At 52.3% G+C, this 24,166-nt stretch overlaps 2 protein-coding genes across 4 annotated transcripts in view; one reads left to right on the top strand and one right to left on the bottom strand.

The window, feature by feature from the left end:
• The first annotated feature begins 461 nt into the window (after positions 1–461).
• On the top strand, positions 462–17,962 carry HTR6 (5-hydroxytryptamine receptor 6). The gene is made up of 3 exons (XM_005292974.5): positions 462–1,832; positions 15,258–15,416; positions 16,325–17,962. The coding sequence occupies exons 1-3, from the start codon at positions 1,107–1,109 to the stop codon at positions 16,748–16,750; spliced, it is 1,311 nt and encodes a 436-aa protein (XP_005293031.2). The 5' UTR covers positions 462–1,106; the 3' UTR covers positions 16,751–17,962.
• Positions 17,963–21,097: 3,135 nt separating this feature from the next.
• The window catches only part of TMCO4 (transmembrane and coiled-coil domains 4), an 81,523-nt gene continuing 78,454 nt past the window's right edge, over positions 21,098–24,166 (bottom strand). For all 3 annotated transcript variants that reach the window (XR_010594285.1, XM_042852959.2, XM_008167321.4), the window contains one exon: positions 21,098–22,906. Coding sequence is in view for 2 of the 3 variants with exons in the window: in XM_042852959.2 (XP_042708893.2) it covers positions 22,436–22,906 (471 nt within the window). In the remaining variant the exon portion in view is untranslated. The remainder of the gene's footprint in view (positions 22,907–24,166) is intronic.

The raw sequence follows: 24,166 nt of genomic DNA, 5'->3' as shown, positions 1-24,166 counted from the left end.
GTCACAGTACCTGGGCCAGAGCCCCCGCAGATGCTCATTGATTACAGTGGGTTTAGGATCATGCCTTTAATGCCTAGGCAGCGAGGGGGATCCCAGAAAGTCCCCCTGCGTGAGCCGCCTGATCCCTTGCTGGCTGTTTTGCGGAGATCACGGTGTGTTTTCGTGTTGCGTACGGCCGGATTAAACCATCCGTCGGGCTCAGGGACTGGGATTAAATCCTTGCTGATCAGTGCAGCCCTGCACGGCTGTTTTTAGCCTCAAACCTGTTGCTGGGCTACCCGATGTTAACTTTACCCTCTTGTGCTAGATCTTCCCCTTGAACCCAAGTAGCTGGGTGGAGGGGGAGGGCTGGTGGAGGGCGGGGAGATAGTGTTTGCTGTCTCTTTAAGGGCAGAAAAGAAAGCTCTCCATTTGCTACTCTCTAGGATTTAGACCAGATCCCTGTTTCCTTTAGCAAGAGTACAGGGGGAGGAGGATGCCAAGGGGGTAGGAGGATGCTCACGCACACACCCACCTCTGGCCAAGGGGCGACACCTCTGTGCTGCCTTCACACACACCTGCCCGTCGCAGCGTTCTCCCACAAGCAAGACTTTGTAGGAGCCTCTTGCTTCCCTTGCATCAGGGTTTATTCTGCCTCTTGCCTGCTCTGCATGCAGCAGCAGCCGGGATCGGACAGACAGCAGCTGAAAGGAAAAGGCTCGCGGCCCCCAGAAGAAAGAGCCCTACAGGTAAGGCAAGGAGGAGGGAGAGAGAGAGAGAAGCAGAGCTAGGAACTCAGGGGCATCTGCTCCCCGCACCAGCCTCTACACAGTGGCAGCCAAGCAGGCGTCTAAGTGGCATTTGCAGTTACTAGGAAATGCCTCGGTATGAGCCGTGGGGTGTGTGTGTGGGGGGGACCTTTCTTCTGCTGATCGGCTCCTGAGCTTGTCATTCTGCCCTGGTTGCCAGTGAAGAGAGAGGAGGAGAAGAGGGGGGGAGGAAGCAAGGATCACACTTCTTCCCTTTGAAAGCTGGCCCATGGCAATGATCACCTAGTCCTGATCTCTGGTCTGTGCCGAGCTGCCCCAGGGGCCTCGCTGGCTGCCCTCCTCCCCCCCAGCTCCTCCATGGCAGCAGATTTTGGGAGCCCTAATGCCAGTGTGATTGGGGAGAGGTCCCTGGCTGGGGGGAGCAGCTGGGTGGCCGCCTTCCTCTGCTTCATCGTCCTGCTGACCACCCTGGGGAACGTCCTGCTCATTCTGCTGATCTTCACGCAGCGCTCCCTGCGCAACACCTCCAACTACTTCCTGGTGTCCCTCTTCATGTCCGACCTGATGGTGGGCGTGGTGGTCATGCCCCCCGCCATGCTGAACCAGCTCTACGGCCGGTGGGTGCTGGCGGGCGAATTCTGCTCCATCTGGTACTCCTTCGACGTCATGTGCTGCAGTGCCTCCATCCTCAACCTCTGCGTCATCAGTCTGGACAGGTACCTGCTCATCATTTCCCCGCTCAAGTACAAGCTCAGGATGACCTCCTGCCGGGCCGTGTGGCTCATCTTTGCCACCTGGACCTTGGCCGCCCTGGCCTCCTTCCTGCCCATCAAACTGGGGTGGCACGAGCTGGAGTTTGAGATCAGGCCCCTCAATAGCACCTCCCACGTGGAAGAGGACCAGTGCAGGCTCCTGGTCAGTCTGCCCTATGCTCTGATAGCCTCCTGCCTGACGTTCTTCCTCCCATCCATGGCGATCTCCTTCACCTACTGCCGGATCCTCCTGGCCGCCAGGAAGCAAGCCGTGCAGGTGGCGTCGCTCACCACCAACATGGCCAGCACCTCCGACGAACCCCTGCAACAGGTAATGGGGTTTGACGGTGCTGGTGGTGGTTGGCCCTGGGTATGTGCAGAAGGGGCTGGTTGCGTCATGCCTGCTGATCCCACAGCCAAGCTGGTGGGTTTCACCCTCCCTGCCCTCTCCTGGGGAAGGCTAGCAAAAAAATCATACCCCGCCCATGAAACCAGCTGAGGCGGGGACCGCCGGAGCTTGGCTCTGTGGCTTTTAAACTCATCGAAGGGGGGGAATCTTTCAGGCAGAGAAAGTCGCCGGGGATGCTGTAGCCTTGGGCCGAGCTGCAGCAGGGCCGGGGGACAAATGCGGGGGAGAGTGAAGCAATTTATGCAGCGGACGGAGCCTGAGGACTGACCCCCCCGCCCCCTTCCTGGTGCTTTCCAATCCCTCCCCAACAGCCCCCTGCCCTCGCAAGGTGGAAGGATTAGAAAGGGTCATGCAAAACAGTTATAGGCAAGATCAGCTGGATTCTTCCCCCTCTCCCGTTCCCCCACCTGGAAAAAGTTCCTTTGTTTATAGGTTGGAAAGTAAAAGCTGACGTGATGATAATTTACATGAGGAATTATAAGAGGCAGTTCGTGGAATGGAAACTAATTAAAGCCATTTTGAGAAGGGGTTTAACTGGGGAGAGGAGAAGCTGAGGGAAATTCCCCCACCCCTTCTCCACAGCTCTTCAGTGGGGCTTAATATTCAATATCCTCCCCAGAGATCTCTGCCCCGTCCTTTCCTCTCCGGTGGTTTCTATGATCGCTTGTTAAATAGGAGCTTGATCCAGCGGTGGGGAAGTCTCCTGCTGACTTCAGTGGCAGCTGGATTGGGCCCTGGGTTACAGCAAAGTGCCACTGACCTGGGTCAGCAGCCTCCAGGCCTTTGGGTAGCCACTTCCCCACAGCGAGGAATGCCACCGATTAACGATGACTGGGCAATACATGGGGAGAGAGCGGGAAGGAACTGTCCGGGCTGGGGTCAGGAAGCCTTGCAGCACGATGCCAAGGGAGGAAGCAGAGGAAGGTGCTCCCACAGCCCTGGGGGGCACTCCTTGTGGTCAGTCCCGGGGGGTACACACTGTTCTAAAGCGTGTTGGGGTTTGTCTGGATTAGGGTGAGGTTAGCTGAACCGGGCTTGGCTTGGACCATCTTACTCAGCTACACAAACCTGGCTGGACCGGGAATGCGTGGGGGCCTCTGCTGCACTAGGGCCACGGGAGGGCTGAATTGCCAGTTGTTATGGATTTATATGGGGCAGATTTGGGAGACCTGGGTTCTGTTCCTGGCTCTGCCATTGACTGGCTGGGTGTCCTGGGGCAAATCACTTCCCCTTTCTGCACCACCAATTTCCCGGGTGGTAAAATGAGCGTGGTGATACTTACCTGCCTCTCACCGTTACGTCTACACTGCCACGAGACCCCCTGCAGCTGGCCTGTGCCAGTTGAGCTCCTGGGCTCCAGCTAAGGGTGGAGGGTGGGACCTTCCCTCTCAACTTGCAGGGTCCTAGAGCCTCGGCTGCAGCTTGAGCGCAAACAGCGACACAGCCCCTTCGCCCGAGTCAGCTGGCACAGGCCAGCCGTGGGTTTGAATAGCAGGGCAGGCACACCGCCGGGGGCTGTGAGTCCACGATTCTGATCCTCAGCCGGAGGGGGCTATACTGCGCACGCTTCTTCTTAAGGATCGCTCGCTATTATTATTCAAATACCTGTCGCATTGCCTTCTCCTGCACGCTCCTGGCCTTCACTCAAGAGCCCTCCTTGTTATTGAATCAATAGCCCTTGCAGCAAAGGGCCCCGCAGAACAACAAGCTGGAAGGCCAAGTGAGATGCCGTGACTCATCGTCGCCAGTGTTCCTCGCGCCAGATGGGCAAACTCAGAAGTACTCCCCGATGGAGCTTAGTCTAAGCATTAAGCTAAAAATGTGCTGAACAGAGCCTGATCCAGCAAGGTGCTGAGTGCCTTCCATTCCCGCTGTCTTCAGTGGGCGCTGATGGGGCATAACACTGGGCAGAAGCAGCTCTGCACCTTGCAGGATTGGTCCCAGGCTGAGGCATGAGGTGTGGGCTTGTCCCGTGCCCCCACATGAATATCTGAGCATTGGATCTGGCAGGTACAACCTCCTCATCACACCTGACGAGGGGAAAAGGGTCAATATGGTGCCACGGCTCGGGGCGGGCTCTGCACAGCGGGACACCCGGCTCACAGGCTCGGTGGGCGTCGGTGGCTCAGGGGGCGAAGGCCCCAAACAGGATGGGACTTCTGTGAATCAGACCAGGTGGAGCGAGGCGGGAGGGGAGAGGCAGGCGTCAATGGGAGGGGGTGGAGGAGCTGTGAGAAGTTGGCCCTAATGTCAGAAGGGTGCTGGCGCAGCATGGAGTGAGGCGAACGGCCCAGACGAGGGGATGGAGCAGCACCGTAAAGCTTGGGGGGCAGAGGAAATCCCAAGAGGCAAAGGAGAGACTCCCAAAGCCACCACGAACAACAGGGGAGAGGCCTGGCTACACACAGGTGGCTGAGGTGGCTTACGAGAGCGTGAGGGGAAGCTGGGGCTGGGCCGCCATGTGTCCCGGGGGCTGTGTCTTGTGAGTCACTCTGCCCGCGCACTCCTGAAGGAAAGAAACCCAAGCTCCAGCTCCCTCAGGGTGCATGGGGGAGGGCAGAAGGGGCTGCTGAGCTAGGACGGACGAGCCAATTTGTGTGAATTTATCACCAGAGACGTGATTTCTAAGGAAAATGACACCTCCCTCGTGATCTTGTGATAGAACGCTCAAATCTCAGGATTTTTTTCCAGCCCCGGGCTGAGGTGAGCGTCCCTGCCCCTTCCCACCTCTCCCCACAACCCTGGCTCAGCCCTCCATCCCCCACCTCTCCCCACTGCCCATGCTCGGCCCTCCATCCCCCACCTCTTCCCACGGCCCTGGCTTGGACCTCCGTGCCCCACCTCTCCCCACGGCCTTGAAGCACACAGCCGAGCGTGCTGGCTTTTGCGGTTATTCATTGCATGGGGAACCTAGCACGTCACTCAGGCTTTCCTGTGATGGTCTAGGCACCTAAAAGTTAGGGGCCACAATGCTCAGCATTGCGATGTCTAAGCCCCTTTGTGGAGCTGGGCCTTTAGAGACCCCAACTGAGCCGGAGGCCCCATTGTGCTAGGCGCTGTACATAGCCATAGCGAGAGACAGACTCTGCCTCAAAGAGCTCAAGATCTAAACAGACAAGAAACACAAAGGAATATTTACCACCCGCATTTTACAGTGGGGCAGCTGAGGCCCAGAGAAATTAGGTGACTTACCCAAGGTCCCACATGGAGTCCGTGGCAGAGCTTAGGACCCAGTTCTGAATCCCAGCATGGTGCCTTCACCACAAGAGCTGCCTTCCTCTTCGGGAGCCTTGCGTCAGGTTCAACATCAGGGAGGAAGAGACTCGTTTGTGGCTGAGGTAAGAGGCCCACCCCTTGAAGTGCCATTTGTGAAAGAGGGATGGTGTGTACACGGCATGCTACTGGGATGAGAGAGAACCAAAGCGTGTGTGTGTGTGTGTGTGTGTGTGTGAGACTCTTGGCATATAGGACAGACCCTCAGCTAGACTAAACGGGCCCAGCTGTACTGAAGTCCATGGTCTGGTGACAGTAGCTGAGGATTTGTCTCATAGACGTTTGTTTATACCTCGGCTACTAAAACCCTCCAAAACAGAAAATCCACCCTGAGAATGTTCTGCCACACGCATCGGCTAGTTGAAGGAAAATTTCCTGACTTGCACGATGTAAATAAGGATATCCCATGGGGCCTAGTCTGTTTGGTACTCTCTCAGCAGCGCCGAGTTGGAGACAGCAACAGAGTTACATTATCTGGGCCTGATCCTGTGCTCATTGCAAGAGTGCAAATCAGGAGTAAATCAGTTGACGGAACTCAGAGCCAGAGTCCATGGGCCCCACTGGCCTGGTTTTACAGAACGGTTACACCTGATTTACTCCGAAGCAGGTGTGAGGCGACCCAGGACCTCCGGGTGTTTGTAGTTCTTGGTTATTTCCCCATTGAGATGCACTCTGGAAAAACAAAGGGATGTGGATTGTGCCCTGGGAACACTGAGGAGAGCCTAGTATTTAGCTGCATCCACAGTCTCACCTGTCAGACCGTTTGTTTAAATTCTTTGTTAGTCCATGGTATAACCGGGAAGCCCTGCTGGTGATTGTGCCGATCCCAGACCATATAGCAAAAGTGGATTTTATTTTGTTAGTTTAAAGATTTTTCTCCCCAGGGAACGGAGCAAGGGGCCTGCTTTCCCACTCGCATCAGGTTTATACTGGGGAACTCCACTGGCGTGACTCTGGATTTGCACCGGTGTGAGTAAGTGGAGATCCCCTTTGCGTCCAGATTGCTTTCATGTCTATGGAACAAATCCTTTTCTAAGCAAAGAGTATGTGGGGGAAAGCCCATTCCCACAGGTTCAAGCTCTTAGATGCAATCGTAGGATAGTTATGGCTAGAGATCTGAAGAACACCAAGATTAATTTCTAAACGATTGAGATGCTAGAAAAGAAAAGGAGGGGGAAAAAATGACCTGGAGAGTTTAAAAATAGATGGTTCTTCTATAACTCCACATATTGGATGAGTTCAGAGTTCACGTGTTGATGATTTTAGGCCTTTCTTGGTTTGACGCTCTTGGCAGTATGTTTTCATTCTCTCAGCTGAGTATGTTCTTTAACCTATTGCCTTCAAGGGCATCAAAGTACATGATGGATGGGAGACATCTGTCCAGTGACTCCCAGAAATGACAAGGTTTCTTACAGGGAGGAGAAAACTTAGAGGGTAGTTTAATGTAAAGTGTCTGGCTCCTTCCAGTTTCCCCCCTAAATCGCTCTCCATCCTCTCTCTAGGCGCCTTGGGATGACATTTTGCACACCTAGAGCACCCTTCCTTCTAGAATCTCACAGCACTCGATTAATTATGCCTCCCAGCACTCCCGGGGTGTGTGTTAAATATTATTTACCCCCGTTTTACAGATGGGGAAACTGAGGCACAGGGCAGTTCAGTGATTTGCTCAGACACATATGCTGGGAATAGAATCCAGGTGCCATCTTCTTAAAATCAGCAGTAGTTATTTCTCTCCTGCAATGGTCCTGACCCCCTCCCTCTTCCAGTCCCCTGCTCGGCATGCGGTACTTTGGTTCTCACAGGTGTCTGGCAATCTAGATCATGATGGGATTTCACAGTCTGGCCTTTATGAACGCTGGGGAGCCCAGGAGTTTTGCTGGAGAAAGAGGCTCAGTCTCTCGCTCTCCCTGCTTCTCGCTCATTCCCTTATGGAGACGGTAACAGCCGTCACCAAAATAATTGTACGGAGGCGGAGAAGCTGTCATGCCCATTATTAAGAATTGTGGAGCTTGATGTCACTCTCAGGAAAGGAATAATTTCCCATTCCCCTCAAATTGCTAGCTGTGGGGGTGTGTCAGTGCTGATTATGGCTGGGGAAGGGGTGGGTGGGGCAAAGTATCTGGATTGACAGCAGCTTCAAAGCAGTTGACACCATTTTTTGGGTTTCTTTTAAGAAGAGCCTGTTCCCATGGCTGTGTGCTGAGCTTTGCAGGACAGTAGTGGGGTTGGGATTAGTGAGAAATAAACTTCCTTTGCAAGAGCTTTCGCTGTAGAGTTTCACTGACTCCAGTGCAGCCCGAACGCTTGTCCCTGCCGTGAACAGAAGTTTGTCCAATAAAGACATTCCCTCACCTACCTTGTCTCTCTCCTGCGCAGAGGGGCAGTATAAGGCCTATGCATCACTTAAGTCTCAGCTAAGCCCATGCACTGGCCATGTAGGCATGTGTCAGTTCTGCCCTGTGATAACTGGATGAGTGGTAGGATTAGAAAAGAGGGGAGAAAATTACACCCCAACCCCCCCCCCCAGATTTCTGCAGCAAGCCTTTAGTGCAGCCCACGCAGCTTCTATTTGTCTCCCCCAGACAATCTAATCAACCTCAGAGCTGAGTTCAATAATAGTTGTAACGAGGAATTGGCCAGCCATACATTCACCAGATTGGTGAAGGGACCTGAAGGCTGAGATGACTAATACAGTCTCGCCCGCTGCACTTAAAAAGCAACGCCAGAAAAATCTCCCCGCTCTGTCACTTTCAGCTGTCATGACAGTTACTAATGTTCCAGGCAAGTGTATTTTAATTTGCCAACTTGCTTAAAAAAAAAAAGAGAGCATTTCATCAATGAACTAATAAGTACAACTGTATCGATTCAGGAGGTGTAGCGAGAGGAAAGCAGCACTCTCAGTGAGAATGAATTACTGACAGTACGAGGGTACAAGGACATGGGTGCAGATTTTTAAAGGTATTTAAGTGTTCTGCTCAGTGTTGCAAAGTCTAACCAAATTAGGAGCCTGGGTCTCCTTTTCAAAACGACTCAGGCATTTGGGAACTGAAGTTTCAATCATGGGACTTAGGAGTTTCTTTTGAAAATGAGTCTTAAGCTCCTAAATCAGTTAGATGTTGCAAGGCTGAGCAGAACAACATCTAAGCCCCTTTAAAATACGGGCCTTACTTCCTATGTGATGGGCCAAGATTCTCCTCTGAGTCATTCTTGATTTATACTAATGAAATTCCACCAAAGCCAGTGGAATTCCTTGTAATTTACACTGGTGTGAGAGGAAAACATGGCCCAGTAATGGAGGATTTCCAATTCGTCTCCAGTGCTATAAATCACTGATCCCTAGCCCTGATGTGTCATGAAACATTGGACTTTAAATCCATCTCTGAGCCAATGCTGAATATTGTCCATTTATCAACTCAGCCCACCGCAATATTTGTGGGGAAAGAAGGACTATCTGTATAGCTGTACATATCAGGCTCTCCCCACCTCCACCAAAAGGGTAGCTGTTTTAAGCTCTTCAGGATGTGGAACGTTAGAAGCAGTCTGAATAGAAATATAGTTGGCTAACGGGCAGGTGAAAATTGTCAGTAGTAGGCGATAAATGCAGTTTATGACGTGGTTCCACAATTTGTCATATGGCTATTGCCATCACTAAGGCTACGACTTAGTCACGGAATCCGTGACGTCCAGCAACCTCCGTGACTTCAGCCTGAGGTGGTCAGGATCTGCAGGGTCCCCTGCCGCCCACGAGGGCAGGGAGCTGTGGGTTCCCCCCACTGCCTGTGGTGGCCCCCAGAGCTCCAAGCTGCCTCAGGTGGCAGGGTACCCCACAGCTCCTGACTGCTGCGGGCAGAGGGGGAACCCCCAAGCTCCCGGATGCCATGGGCGGTGGGGAACCCTGCAAATCCTGGCCACGGCGGGGGAACCCCGAGCTACCTGTCAGAACCCCTGAGCTCCCAGCTGCCATAGGTGGTGGGGTCCCTGCAAATGGCAGGGGAACCCCTGAGCTCCTGGCTACTGTGGGGGAATCTCTGAGCTCCTGGCCACCGTCGGCCCCCGGAGCTGTGGGTGGCAGGGGTCTCCTGCAGCTCCCATCCCCAGTGGGTGGCGGGGCACCCCACAGCTCCTGGACACTGTGGGCGGTGGGGGAACCCCCAACCTCCCGGCTGCTGCAGCCCCTGGAGTTGCAGGTGGCAGGGGTACCCTGTGGCCCCCAGCTGCTGCAGGCGGCTCCTGGCCCCTGCTCAGCTGCCCCTCTTCAGGTGGTGCGGGACCTACAGATCTCCATTTTGTCACAGATATTTTTAGTAAAAGTCACAGACCAGTCACGGCGTCCATGAATTTTTCTTTTTTTCCCGTGAGCTTTCCGTGACTTTTACAAATAATATCCAGGACAAAATCTTAGCCTTAGCCATCACACATGTAATATCCAAGCGCATTTATCTCTTTTTCTAATCACAAATCTTTCTAATTATGTGTGTGGGTTTATATATGTATATGTGCATCAGATGCTGCATACATATGGGAAGAAATTAGTTCTAACTGGTAGAGAATTTGAAATTCTTCCACACTACGTTATTTTGAACACCCTTCTTCTGATTTTATTACATAGGCTACAATATTAAGCAAGATACAGTATAGATTCCTTTTTCAAAAATCACTGGTTGAGCTGCGAGATGTGTTTTTACACATGAAAGATGTCTGATTTTGCATATAATATATAGTTCTGCAGGAGAAAATTATTTGTTACTAAATGTAACAGCTTTAATTCCCCAGTAATGGTCTCTATTGACCTAGTATCCTACAGTGAAAAGACAAACTTAATTGCTTTTAAATACCTTGATTTAGCTTGCTGTTCTTTTTCTTCCACATAAGGAGCTGGGAGTCTCTGACCCAGCCAACTCACTTGTGGATAAGTCCTAAAGTAGGTTAATAGGTGGAAGGAGAAGCAGAGAATAAAGAGACAAAACACTGGAGCAATTTTGAAAGGCCTTTTCTGAGAGAGCAGATTTGGCCACAAAATGCATTTACACATTCTAGGTCAGATCCATTGACCCAGAATGTTTCTTTAACTAACATCCGTATTCACACTGATGGACTTGGGACTGTGAAACCGTGTCCCTCATTGATAAAAATGGAGGACTTTCAGCACCCTGGACAGCAAGGACTTTACAAGCTGTAGTAGGCCTCATTTCAGCCAAGCACATGCTTAAATCTTTGAAGTCAATGGGTCTTAAGTGAGTGCTCAAGTTCAGCATGTGCTCACGTGTTGTTGAATCAGGGGCTTAGAACGTAAACATCCTGCTCCCAGTTAAGCCAATGGAGTGAAAATTAAGCTTTCCTGATCATTCTGCACAAGGAATGACAGTAGCTGGTATATAACAAAGAGTCTTGTTACATCTCTAATAGTACAGCTGTCATTTGTCTCCACCTCTGAATGAATTTAAATGGGATGATAAGTAGAAATAACATGCAAAGCAGAGCGCCATAGGGTGTTATGTTTTAAATCTCTTCTGTTCCTTGCAGGGGGCGGGGAGGACAGATCAGCAAGCTGCAACTTATTTAATTACGACAGGATAATTTAATTTGAGATTGCAGGACTGGATAGAAGACAGAGCTGGCTCTGAGCCTTGTAGATTGAAACACTTGAGCCCTTTCTTAGAAAAATGTAATTAAGTTGCTGTGCTAATCAAGAGCTAGATATTCACTCTGAGACTAGGTTTTATCATCACTCGATCTTCAGTAGCTGGAGGCATTTGGATTTCTGCAATAATAAAAAATCCCCGAATAATATAGCCATTATGGTTCAGTGAGTAGTCATTTTTCTTTCCACAGTGGCTTTTTTTAACCACAGCGCCCCCTGCAGGGCGGGTCTGGGCTGTCAGTGAAGGATCATGGTGGTTTCTTTCACGCTTGGCACCCAAAGGTTGATTGCGCCATAAATCCCCTGGGAATTCAATGCAATACACCTCAGTTTGTGTGCACTAAACCTGACCCGACCGCCTGAGAGCTCGGGTAATTCACTTAAGCTCTTTGACCCAGAGCCTCAAAGATATTTCGGGACCAAACTCACGGCCATTTCAATGGGAGTTAAGTGGCTAAATGTCTTTGAGGAGCTAGGCCTTTGTGTCTCAGTTCCCCCAGATGTAAAATGGGGGTCATAACACCCACCTGGGTGCTCTGCTTAGTATGTGAAGAGTTACTCACACATTATAATACTGCTACTGCTTCCACTGTGTCTGGGACCATCTGTGTCCAGGGCTCAATTCTGCAAAGTGCTGAGACCCTCGACTCCCAATGAGGTCAATGGCGGTTGAGAACAATTAGCACCTCAGCATCTTGCGGGATGAGGGCCATAAAAGAGGGTCATTGGATTTGTCCCACAGCTCACTGTGCCCTCGTCACATGTTCTCCAGTCACGGGCCAGGACTCCAGTTTCCTTATGGCACCTCCGTTTGTGTGGCACACCACACCGGGGAATGTGCTGCTGGCTCATAAAAGGGGATCTGCTCCTTCTCTCCAACCAGTTACTGGGTCCTTCTCTCTGGAGCTGCAGGGGGTAGCTGTGGAACGAGTGAGCTGCTGGGAAAGGCAGCTGACTTGCAAGTGCAAGCCGGGCTGTGTAGGTGGGACAGCGAGGCCCACCCATGGCTCCATACTGCCAACGATAATGCAAAAAATATAGAGGGCCACATCCCCAGCTGGGGTAAAGCAGTGGAGCTACTTAGAAGTATAGCTACTACGCAGGAGGCTCTGGCCCAGGGAGTGTAGTGCTGGGCCATCCATCTGCTGGCTGGGAAAGTTATTGAGGATTTCCTTGGCTGCCCCCGACTAACTGATCTATGGCTCAAGGACCATGCGTATCTGGGCACAGACAACCCACTGATGGCAAGCTAAAGTGACTTATGTCTTTGTCAAGGTGTGTTTTCTTTCTAGCCGTTGTCACCTGTTGGCGTAGCCAGCCAGGCTGGTGTTTAAAGGGTGAAGACCTGAAAAGCTTCCCTTTTAGCCCAGCGTTTGCACTGGTCTAATGTTGAAAGAACGTGCTAGTCCAGTGAGAGAATCTGTAGAAAACGGAGCTGTTGCTGCTTGTTTTCCTCGCCCAGGCATATTAGTCTCGGCGAGCTTCTAACACGGACGTTCACAATCCACTCCAGGAGCTGCTTTGCTTCTGAGCATCACTTTGTAACAGATCTACAACCTAGACCAGTTTCCCTTCCTCTCTGGGGCCCCAGCTGAGCCCACTAAGCCCTGGCCACCGCTGGGGCTGGGGGAGGAGGGGGAGTATAAAGAATCTCATAGACTCATAGACTTTAAGGTCAGAAGGGACCATTATGATCATCTAGTCTGACCTCCCGCATGATGCGGGCCACAAAACCGTCCCAACCCCTTTCCCTTGCCTCTGCTGTTGAAGTCCCCAAATCCTGTGGTTTAGAGACTTCAAGTAGCAGAGAATCCTCCAGCTAGCGACTCCCGCCCCATGCTGCGGAGGAAGGCAAAAAACCTCCAGGGCCTCTGCCAATCTATCTGTTTGTGCCTCTCCCCCCAAAGCTGGGGGAGACGCCACATTTGTCCGCGGCGCAGTGTAGCGGCACCTCATGGCTGTTCTAAATGATACCAGCTGCAAAGGGCCTCTCCAGCCGTCCAGGATCGCAGGAGTGCAGGTGCCCATCAGGCAGCCCTGCTTTTTTACTGGCCATGCCCGAGGCTAGGCCTGGCTGCTGGCTCTGTACTACTCCTGTGGGCTTAGTGCAGATGACAAGCCCCAGCTGGCTGTGGTTCCCCTTTGCGCTCTAAGGGGCCACAGTGGAGTCCGGGACTAGGCCCCGTCTCTGGGGTAAAGCTATTGATCGCAGGGCGGTTACTCGCTTTTTACGGCAGCGTGAGATTGGCATCGGGTGCAGTGACTCATTTCGAGCAGGACAAAGCGAGGGGAATAAACAAGGCTCCAGGAAAGCAAGCGAGGGTGGAAGGAGGAGCGGGGCTAACCGCGTCCCTCCTTCCTGCGTGAAGGGACTGTCAGTCACTGGGGACAAATCCCATTTGCTTGGTGTCACGTTGAGCTGCTTGCCTGTCAAACACCTGACAAGGGGAGTGATTGCATTAGAGATTAGCCAGCGTGGCACTAGGCTAGCACAGCTCTCCTTGGGCCCGGGGTATTACAGGAAGGCACAGACACGGACGAAAGGGGGAGTGGAGGGATCAAGGAACACTTGGAGCTGGGGCAGACGAAGGGCCCTATTCTCTGCTGCCCTGCCCTTCATACAGCGAGCCATTTACCCCCGGGCTAGGTGCTGATCAGGTGGGTTTGCACTCACTTTGCCCTGGTGAAAATGGCCACGCGAGGTGCGGTGCAATGGAGCAGCAGGTCTGGCGCACACAGGGAAGGGGCGGCAGAGAGAAGGCTGCTTTGGTTTGCCCAAGTTATAGCTACGTGTTGCACCGGGGTGGAGGGGGGAGAAATAATAGTCCAGCAAACACAGGCGCTGACATTTGTTTTTGCTGGTGGGCAGTTTTGGAGAGATGTTTGTGGGGTTTTTTTTTGGGGGGGGGAGGAACGGAACTCTGCCAGTTTTGGAGGGAGGCTATTTTCAGCATATTTATACACTTCCTTCATAGTCTAGTTATTGAATACGTGCCCATCATTGGTATCTTAGTGGGCGATGGAGCCTTGGGGGAGGGGACAGAGAGGAGTGGGTGGGGGCCTCTCAGGGCAGGGGGTGGCAAGCAGTGAGTGGCAAATGGGGGGGGGGGATTCAGGGGAGGGGGTGGAGAGGAGTGATCAGGGAGGGCACCTTAGGGGAAGAGGCAGATGGGGGGGGTGAAGCCTCAGGGGAAGCGACAGAGCCAGGGTGGAGCATGGGCGGGGCCAGGGGGAGGCCGAGCAGAGATGGGGCCATGGGGCGGAGCAGGGTCAGGGCCACAGTGTGGGCACCGGTGGCCCCCCGCCACTTCTAGGGAGCTTCCCGCGCTCCTGCCCTGCCTCCCCAAATGCAAAGTCATGTGCTGCCTGTGACTATGGCTTGTGGGTGCTGAGCACCCCCGATTGTTTTTGGTGGGTGCTTGAGGCCTGGCGCACTCACGCCAGAAAACCATTTAGAGCCTGATTTCCCCGTCTCCTCCTTCCTTATGGCATCACCCTACAGCTGGGCACAGTGGGTGTAAAATGCTACCCCATTGGGCCGGTCAGAATCGTCTCCGCTAGGTGCAGGGACCGGCGGCGTGGGCCCCAACGGAGCGAGTTTGGTGCTCGTCTGAGGGGGTACACGTGCGCTGAGGGCAGTGGAAAAGAGAGCGAGGGAAGGACTTAACACTGGTCAGTGGCGCTGGTTTACGGGAAGACGCTACCAAGCATGTAATAAACGCCGCGGTGGCTGAGCGATGGAGATCTACCCAACGCCACACCATCCAGGGCGGTCACTTCCCCCCGCTCAGAGGCGGCTGACGCCAACCTCGTTAAGTTGGGCCAACGCTGGAGGACACACGAGCTCTGCTGACAGCGCTGTGGCACAAAGGGAGCTTTACATCACCTTTGTGCACAGCCAATCCCTGATCCATCCTTAGTGCGGATGACAATAGCCCCAGGGCTGCGCTTAGATTTGCCAGCTTGTAACGGCTCCCCCAGGGCTGGCCTGCTGGCTGGAGCACAGCCTTTTGTGCTAGGCCGGTTCTCAAACCGACGTGCCCTCAGCTTTCCCCCTACGCTTCCTCATCTGCTCCGACAGAGCCTGGCTGGCACGCGCTGGGAATGCTGCTTGGCTCTTTACCTGGCGCTAGAATTTACTACCACGTTCCTTAGCTTTGTACAAGCGCCCCGGAGCACAGTAACAGGCGCCTTTTATACCGCTGGCACGTGAAACAAGCGCTTTGGGACAGGCCCTCGCTTTGTTCTAGGTCTGTACAGTGCCTAGCACAATGGGGCCCCAGTGGCCTCGAGGTGCGACCGCAGCACAAGTGAATAGTAAGACCAACCTCTGCTGGAGCAGCAGGTCCTCGATACGTAAGGCAGAGGCTCCTCCCGTCTGGCCTGTTCTTTTGCCAGCCCCCTTTTCTCACATGGTTTCTTGTCCTTTGCAGGTCCCCGGAGCTCAGAGCCAAGCTGGGGCCCTGGGCGAGAACAGGAAATTTGCCAATAAGCACAGCAGAAAGGCGCTGAAGGCCAGCCTGACCCTGGGCATCCTGCTGGGAATGTTCTTCGTGGCCTGGCTCCCCTTCTTCGTTGCTAATATGGCACAAGTAAGTCCTGGGCAGAAGAGGCCGGAGATGCCCTGCCCTTGTACGTCAAACCCACTCACAGCCCCGGGAAGGCCCGAGAAGGAGAGTTGGTCACTGGCATGTCTGATAGCGATTAGCTCAATGTCTATGGTTGAGTTAGCCAGGGCATCTTCCGCACTGCATGGTAGGGAGCTTCCCTCCCTCTGGCCCTTCCCGGGCCTGCCCAGATGGACTTTTAGACTGTAATCTCTTCGTGTTTGTAAAACACCCTGCCCCGTATCAATGGCAATGAGTTAGGGCCAAGATTTAGGAAGCAAGGAATTCGGAGATTTTATTCATGGCCCTTCCTAAAAATCAGTTTACCAAGTCCAGCCCCCCTCGGAAATCGCTTTCCTGCCCACCACCTCCCAGCCACACAGCTGCCTCTATGCCAACACCTTGCCGCTGGGCGCGCCTTGCTAATCTGTGCTGTTGCATACATCAACCAGGAGAGGGTGCACTACAGGCAGCCAGCTACTGAAATCTAACCTGTCTGGGGCGTGGACAACGTCACCATTGCACCTGTAGCCAAACCCAGCTCCCTCTGGAAATGGAGTTTGGACCCCTTGTCTCCCTTCCCTTTCCACAATGGCCCTGTCTTCATTCGCTGAGCAGTTTCTTTAGTTGCCTGCCCCAACCCTTGAGCCAGATGGGATCTGCCCCAGGACCCTGCAGTGTTTATGGCATGCAGTTCCTTTTCTCTTAACCCCCATGGGGACCTGCCTCTTTGGAGAACAGGGGAAAGGCCAGGCTTTGCCTCTGACCTACGTTGTGCAGAGCTGAGTGGGACGTGAGCCGTAGCAGCAAGGTGTTGCCATGCCATTGCAGATGATGCTGGGATTGGTCAGGAAGCACGGCCTGTTCTAATCTGTGCTCTGTGTCCCTCCCAGGCAGTGTGTGACTGCGTCCCTGCTGGCTTCTTTGACGTCCTCACCTGGCTTGGGTACTGCAATAGCACCATGAACCCCATCATCTACCCCCTCTTCATGAGGGACTTCAAAAGAGCCATGGCTAAGTACCTGCCCTGCTGCCGGCGCTCTTGGGAAGGCAGGCCTAGCGCCATCTCCCTGTCCATGCGGAACTCCAACAGCGGGCCCCGGCTGGGGATGTCCCTCAAGAACGTCCTCACGCTGCAGGGCGAGACGGACTCAGTTGACTCGGTCATCCAGGTGAACGAGCACATCTTGCCGCCTGCCTGCAAAGACCCCCACCTGGAGTCCATCCCAGCCACGACTGCCGACTCAGTCAACCTCTTCGACTTAGATCACATGGACCAGGAGCTGCAGATCAACCAGCTGAACACGCCCATGGATTGACCACACTGCCCCAATGCGGGTGGCACGAGGTTAGGAGGGACCTGCTCTTGGTTCCCCCTACAAGCTTGGGCTATGCACAGACACCTTAGCGGTTCCTGCTGGAATATAGTGACCCCCTGGAGGGGGAAGCCAACGAGGGCGTGTGGGTACATGTACACGCCTTCTGAGCCAAAGTGAAGCATTGTTGTACCACAATACACTCCCTCTATACATAGACACTGATCCCAAAGTTTGCTGTCTCCCTAATCGTGGGCAGGAGGGAAAATGTGTCTCTTCTTAGTACGGAAATCCCTGACCATTTTCCAGTGGTTACAGGTTGGGATTGTTTAAATACGATGAAGCGAAACGCTATTGCCAAGTTTACCTGCCTGGTGTCGCTTTCCTTCGTCTCTATGTGTTTTCTCACTGTCTCACTTCCCCCTCCTGCTTTGTAATGTGGACAGCAGGACAGGCACTTTTACAGCCTGACCCACGCGTGATCTGCCCAGGTTGTAAGTGTTTTCTGGTCCCGGAGCTAAGAAAACAGCGGCGCCATTTTCGCCTCCGCTCGCCTATAATGTGGAATTTTAAAAGTGGATTAAAAAGCAGCACATAGTAAAATTACAGCCAGCGAGAGAGAAACAAAACCTACCAGGCACTGAAGGCAGAGGGGTTCAGAGCAGCCAAAGGCAGCCACTGCTGGCCATCGCCACTGGACCCCGAGCACTTTGTTAGCAGGAGAATATCAACCTTCAAGTGCTCAGATGCTACAGCGCGTAGGGCATAGCATTATCTGACAAGAGAAGTTGATAAGACATAAGAATGGCCACACTGGGCCAGACCAAAGGTCCATCCAGCCCAGTATCCTGTCTTCTGACAGTGGCCAATGCCAGGTGCCCCAGAGGGGATGAACAGACCAGGAATAATCAAGTGATCCATCCCCTGTCGCCCATTCCCAGCCTCTGGCAAACAGAGGCTAGAGACACCATCCCTGCCCATCCTGGCTAATAGCCATTGATGGACCTATCCGCCATGAACTTATCTAGTTCTTTTTTGAACCCTATTACAGTCTTGGCCTTCACAACATCCTCTGGCAAGGAGTTCCACAGGTGGACTGTGCATTGTGTGAAAAAATACTTCCTTTGGTTTGTTTTAAATCTGCTGCCTATTAATTTCATTTGGTGACCCTGTAGTTCTTGTGTTATGAGAAGGAGTAAATAACACTTCCTCATTTACTGTCTCCACACCAGTCATGATTTTATAGACCTCTCTCATATCCCCCCCTTAGTCGTCTCTTTTCCAAGCTGAAAAGTCCCAGTCTTATTAATCTCTCCTCATATGGCAGCTGTTCCAGACCCCTCATCATTTTTGTTGCCTTAGATCATCATGAAGAGCAGTAAGGCTGTGATTCTCAGACGCTGTGCGGCGTTACAATACTGGAATCAAGGCTCTAGGCTCTAATCGCTACTCTAATTCTCAGCCTCTCTTCTCTGCCCTAGCGCCTGACGCCTTTGTTGCACATTCGCATTCCTGAGCTGGATCACGAGCAACTCCAAGCCTCGTGCTCACCCAAAGGCAGTCCTAGCGTGGGTTAGAACATGTGCAGTTGAATGGGCGATTACAACCAAGGGCTTAGTCCTACAAACTGGGGCTGTTGCCTGAGAAGCATTGGAAGTAAGGCGTGTTCCGGCATCTGCCCCTCGCAGGGCTGGTGTGATGCTTTTAGTTGGAAGGACCACTCCCTGCTAGCGGCATGACTATCATCCAGTGTTTGCTGGTCCTTAGTAGGTACTGAACAGTCCCACTTTGCCACCTCCTAACACACACACATACACACACTTGCTTTCAGAGTACCAGCACTGATGGCGTGAGGAATCCCTCGAGTCTTTTCATGCTGCTGTTTCCTTGAGAAATCATCAGCGCAGTGGGTGTTTGAGCAGAACATCAGGATGCTGAAAGACTCATTATATGGTGCGTCTTGGCCACAATGAGGAAAAGGGTCACTGGTAACTAGCTTCAGAAATAATGATTTTTTTTTTTGCTCTTACAATCCCACTGCAGAGGCTGATGGGACATGAACCACAGCGGGGGACGCCAGCCACTGTGCTTTTAGAAGCTCTGTTAATGAGGCCACTGGCCAGAGAGCAGCAGGGTTAGCTAGTGCTGGAAAAGTCTCATGGCGCCGCTGTGATCAGACATCCCAGCTGTCCCCTCAGCTGTGGAGAACTCACGGTCTGGTACTCAAGGGCTTGATTTGTTCAGTCTAAGAGGGGACCCCCCCACTTTCACATAGAATTACTATGCTTATGCCCTGCCCCTGACCCATTTAATCACAATAGCTTTTAAAAGATGGTGCAACAACCCCGTCTCTTTGATACAGGCTTCAACAGACAGTTCTCCTTGTGTGGGGAAACCCCCGGCTGCTTCTCGAGTCTTCCTGTTTGAAACCCCCAGTGTGGGGTTCATGTCAGGGAGGGTGGGTGGAGAAAGCATGTGGGGGTAGAGCGCCACTCTGCTCCAGCAATGCCCAGCTGCCAGCATGCCCATGGGGTGGGGAAGGAGATGCCAGTGAAGGCAGTAGGCATTGCCGGGGCCGTGCCCTGCTGAAAACCAGACCAGTAACTGCTCTCTGCCGGAGTTTCCTCACTTGTAAGGTGGGGGATAAGAACGATCCCCCCACTTTTGTAAAGTGTTTTGAGAGACTCAGATGAAGTGTGGCTAAGTGACGGCGCCGTGGCGTTGTCGTCACTCTGGATGCTGTCGGAGGGAAGGGATTCATTATAACGGGCATTTGTGTTATGAAAAAAACAGGGGAAAACTCTTAAGGGGGAAAAAGTCAAATCTGCTCTGCATTTTGGCACTGCTGCTGCCCTTTGTGCCTTGTGACGTTAGGCCTGAGTCACGGTGCAGCACGAAATACGCTCGGGGTCACAGTAGAGGTGGTGTCCGGGCAATTGCAGCTTTCCTACCTCCAACTGCCCCAGCACTTTGGATACAAGGTTTAGTTTTAGTCTCGTGCCCTGTGAAATGGCTGCGGCGCTTCAACGGTGGGAGAAGTGATCGGTGCATACGGTTTGTAAAAACCGTTGGAATAAAAGATATGCTATGCTATTCGTACTGACGTGATGCCTGTCCATGGAGGGAAGTAAAGGAAGACTGGGGATGTGTCAACAACAGCAGCACCAGCCTATGCCCCCACTTCCCACCCCCCCAAACAGGCTTAGTTTCCTACTAAGCCTGCATTTGGAGCAAGATTTTACCAAGTTATATTGTTTTAAACATAAAACTTGAAGCTGTAATTAGAATGGGGGGTAAGTCTTTGACCGCCCGCGGGACTGAATCCTGCTGCACCAGCCAGCCGTGGAGGGGCAAGTGTACCACAGCCTGCAAAGGCATGGCTGAGCTGCAGTGGCATGCACCTTCTGGAAGCCCCAAGGAGGAATTCTAGCTGACAGCCAGAGTAATCAGACAAGGGATCACGCTGGAGCATGGCCCCTTTGGAGCTCCTGCACAGGGACAGCAACCTCGCTGGAATCCTTGCTCCGACCTCTAGCCTGCAGTCCAGGAGATGAAGTACTGCCCCTGTGGCCAAAGAGGGCATGAAGGCCGAGAACCTAAGAGTTAGGACACGCTGAGCTCCTTGGTGACCTCAAAGCTGAGATCACAATGAATGTCCAACACGACCTCAAGAAAATCTTTCCAAAGCCAGGGCCTGGGCTCTCTAAGGAGCAGGCTGTCCTTCATAAGCTGGGAGGTGACCTGCTTTCTCTAGGGAACACAGACCTCTCCATCCCAGACGGCTTTCGCTGCCTGGGCCTGGTGCAGCCCGTGGGGCCTGGTTCCCCCTCACCTATGACTTTGGGGAGTGGAGTGAAAGCCCACAAATGGTCTCCTTGAGCAGGTACAGGAGTGGCTGGGTGTGTGGCATTTTGGAAACTGCAAATACAGATTCCCTTGTTGATGCGGAAAGGCGCTGCATGAGAGCCATGCGATGAAAGTGGAGTCTGGTTACTCCCTTTCAGAGCTTAAGCTGGTGACGCCAACTCAATGGTAAAATCACGAGAGACTTTGTTCTTCTCTAGCACCTTTCATCCAGGGAGCACAAAACTGTCTCAATCCCCACCGGGGATATGCTCATATGGGGAAACTGAGGCAGGGACTTTGCAAAATGTCTTGTGCAACGTCTCAGCCAGCCATTAGCAGAGTCATGATGAATGAACCCGGGTTTGCTCCCTCTATTGCCGCCGTATGAAAGGCTGGTTAACAAGATCTGAGATGGACAGGCACAGGTGAATCAAGCCCAACTGTTCATGTAAAACACCAAACATACCTGGCCACATTAAAAAACAAAAACAAAAAACCCAACAGTGCAAAACAAATTAAACCTTTTAATTTCCTAGTGAGAATACTAAACAGGGGGTTCCTGGTCTCCAAGATACTCTTTCAATGCCCATCAAGTCACCTGGTTCTCTAAGACTCACAAGTTACAGCAGCATTTTCTTATAAAGGTGACAGTTGTTCCCCAAAGAATAAAGGCCAGTGCCTCAGCTGGTGTATATCCATCACTGAACTATAGCAGCCGAGCATCTGCCCCGGGGTCCTTTCCTCCGCACGTGGGAGAACCCATCGGCAGTAGCTCTGAAGGTTTTGATCCAGTGACGCTCCTACGCTGTATGCCAGTTTCCATGCGGTCCTGAAAGCAGCAATTGAAGTGTTCTCTGGGGTTCTGTTACCACGTGCAGGGCGACAGCACCTTGTTAAAGCATCTCTACGCAGCATCAGTGACATGGCCAGTACATTGGTTTGTCAGTCTCTGTGCTAGTTTGTGCACAAAAGCACTGAGGGGAGAGGAGGAGTGGGGGGGGGGGGGGCTCACCACTGACACCACAGTCCCACCAGCCAGCCATGAGGCACTCCTAGGGCAGCAGCAGAAGCTAGAGGGTCAAGCGAGAGAGCCTGATGTCTCATGTCAAACTCCCACTGAGTCATGAATTTTTCACGGGTAGCAGGGGAGGAAACAGAACCAACCCGAGAGGCTGCAGGAACGGCTGTGAGATTACAGCCCCGCCTGTCACAGCAATCAATATTCCCCTCTGGAAAGCAGATTGCTGCTCCCGGTAGATCAAAGCAGCCGGGCTGACCATGTGCCTGCAATGGCAGGAGTTGGGCCTTTCCACACCAGCTCTAAGCACGAGCTGCTGGCGTTTCCCGTTATGTAGCGTGAAGTGATGGGAAAACAGGAGGAAGCCGTGACCATGGCATCCCACCCCCGTCCGCTGGGAAGCTCACCGGGTTGTAGACTCATGTGAGAGAGGTTTTAATCCTAGCAGAACATCCTCCCACCGTAACTAACTCAAAAGAAGCCCTGATTTGTTTCCCCTCAAGACAGACAACTCTGGGTTATTCGATGCGTCCAGTGCCTCTCTAATGCAATAGCACAGCAGCTATGGATGTTATTACCTTTGCTAACAACCGGTTTGTCACATCCATTTTCTGGAGGGTCCTATAGCTCCACAAGTCCTGGGATTCCCCTGGGATGAATGTTCTGTAGTCACTGCCCCTAGAACTGGCCAATGGCACCAGTGTTGTTTTGAGGGGAGGGGTTTGGTAGATGCCCTTCTACACTGGAGTGCTGGACAGATTGCATGCAGTGGCCACGATGCAGCGACCAAGGGAAGATCCAGTAATTCTTTCTGAGGCAGGGATTCAGTCCAGACCTTGGTGTGCTGCCGGCTTTTTGAGGTCATTAGTGTCTGAACAGCCCGGGCAGGGAAGGAAGGTTCCTCCCAGGACATGAGCAGCAGAATCAGGGCAGGGCAGAGGGTTGGCTGGTAAAGGTTTTTCCAGCCCGCCTGGGTTCTGGTCTCTGCTGGCATCCAAAGAGCCTGGAAATTCAGAAACCTCAGGGTGTGCAAGATCCGAGTTCCTGTCACTAGGGTGCAGACCTTCGCTGGGTACAGGCTGCCAGGACCAGTGATCATGGCTGATGGAATTATCATCTCCCAAGGTGCTTTCCTCTTCCTGACTCTCACTGTCTGCTGTCGGCTGTCTTTTCTCACCCTGGTTCGAGAAAAGGCTGGGATTCCCCTTCTCCTCCAGACGACACTCCTTGGTTTTAATGCCCACAGCCTTCAGGATAGTGTCCATTTGCTTCATGTAGTCCAGGTGGCCATTCACCTGCAAAAAACAACACAGTCCTGTGAGTATGAAAAGTCCCATTAACGCCCAACTACGCCAGATAGGCAGAGCTCTGCACACAGGGCCAGCAGCTACAGGGAGAAATATGTCTGAAAAATTCAGTTCCCCAAGATTATTGGTGATTAACCACTACCCCAGCCACATGCAGATTCCCACTGGCTGCTCCATTCCTGCATCACTCCACACTCTTCATCACCTTTGCTCTATGAGCATTATTTATGCTGCGTGTTTAAAGCCTTGGCCACCTCTAGCTTTTAAGAAAAAGTCTGGTATGTTGTCAGGCTAAGAGAGGACGTGTTTGTAGTGGTTAGAGTTCGAGGCTGGGAGTCAGGAGGTCTGGGTTCTGTTTCTGGCTCTGCCACTGATTTGCTGTGGGCAAGTCCTCACCTCTCTGTGCCTTAGTTTCTCCCCCCGTAAAATGCAGATAATTGTGTCTACATCCGAGGTGTGTAGTGAGAATTAAGATGTATTAAGAGTTTTAAGGTTGTTGGATGGAACCTGAAATGAGACACTACTGAAACACTGTTCTAGCCTTAAGAACATACTGAGATAGGACTGTGTTTGGAGTATACATAAGGCAGGGCTCTCTCTTACATTGTGATCACATGTAATTACAAGATAACTACCTTCTGAGAGGCATATTGGACTCCTCCCTAAATCAGTGCAAGCAAGAGAGAGAAAAAATAGTCAGATTTCCCTCTGTTTAATTATAATAATTATGTTTAAGTATAATCAGTTTAAAAGGAACAAGGGAACATTAAGGATCCTAACCCACCAGTCTGATGGCAGCCAGCTGCCTTTTCACTCCAAAGTGCAGCGTCTGCGGAGTGAGGCTTTTGAAGTAGTGCAGCTAAGATCCTCAATAGAAAAGACTTATCTTTAAATATCCTTTTCTATTCTACTCAGCCAAATGTGCGGATGCATCTGCCAGCAGAAGAGAAACAGACTGGAATTACCATGAAAACGCCATTAGCCTGAGTCACGACTGCTTTCATGGCCCCCAGCTCAGCTGGCAGTAGAGATTTTAGCAGACTAAAGACGTATGATTTTTAATCCTAGGGGTCCCCAGTGTCTGCAGCCAATCCGCTGTCCAACAGCTGGCTCATAATGCACCATGATAGAAGTTCCTTCCTTACCCCAGCTGGTAATCAGCAACAGCCTGAAGCACGAACTCTAACAGCCTTGTTATTTGAATAAATATGTCTAATGCTTGAGCTTCATTTTTCAAAGATATTTACC

The sequence above is a fragment of the Chrysemys picta genome, chromosome 21 (assembly GCF_011386835.1).
Source record: "Chrysemys picta bellii isolate R12L10 chromosome 21, ASM1138683v2, whole genome shotgun sequence".
Lineage (NCBI taxonomy): Eukaryota > Metazoa > Chordata > Testudines > Emydidae > Chrysemys > Chrysemys picta.
Note: the sequence above shows the minus strand (reverse complement) of the source record. Positions and strands in the feature narration are given on the sequence as shown.

Bases quoted from the DNA above. Each gene is read 5' to 3' on its own strand.
- HTR6 (XM_005292974.5), top strand. From the start codon at position 1,107: ATGGCAGCAGATTTTGGGAGCCCTAATGCCAGTGTGATTGGGGAGAGG. The intron at 1,833-15,257 runs GTAATGGGGTTT...TGTCCTTTGCAG, and splicing joins CCGACGAACCCCTGCAACAG to GTCCCCGGAGCTCAGAGCCA. The intron at 15,417-16,324 runs GTAAGTCCTGGG...TGTCCCTCCCAG, and splicing joins TCGTTGCTAATATGGCACAA to GCAGTGTGTGACTGCGTCCC.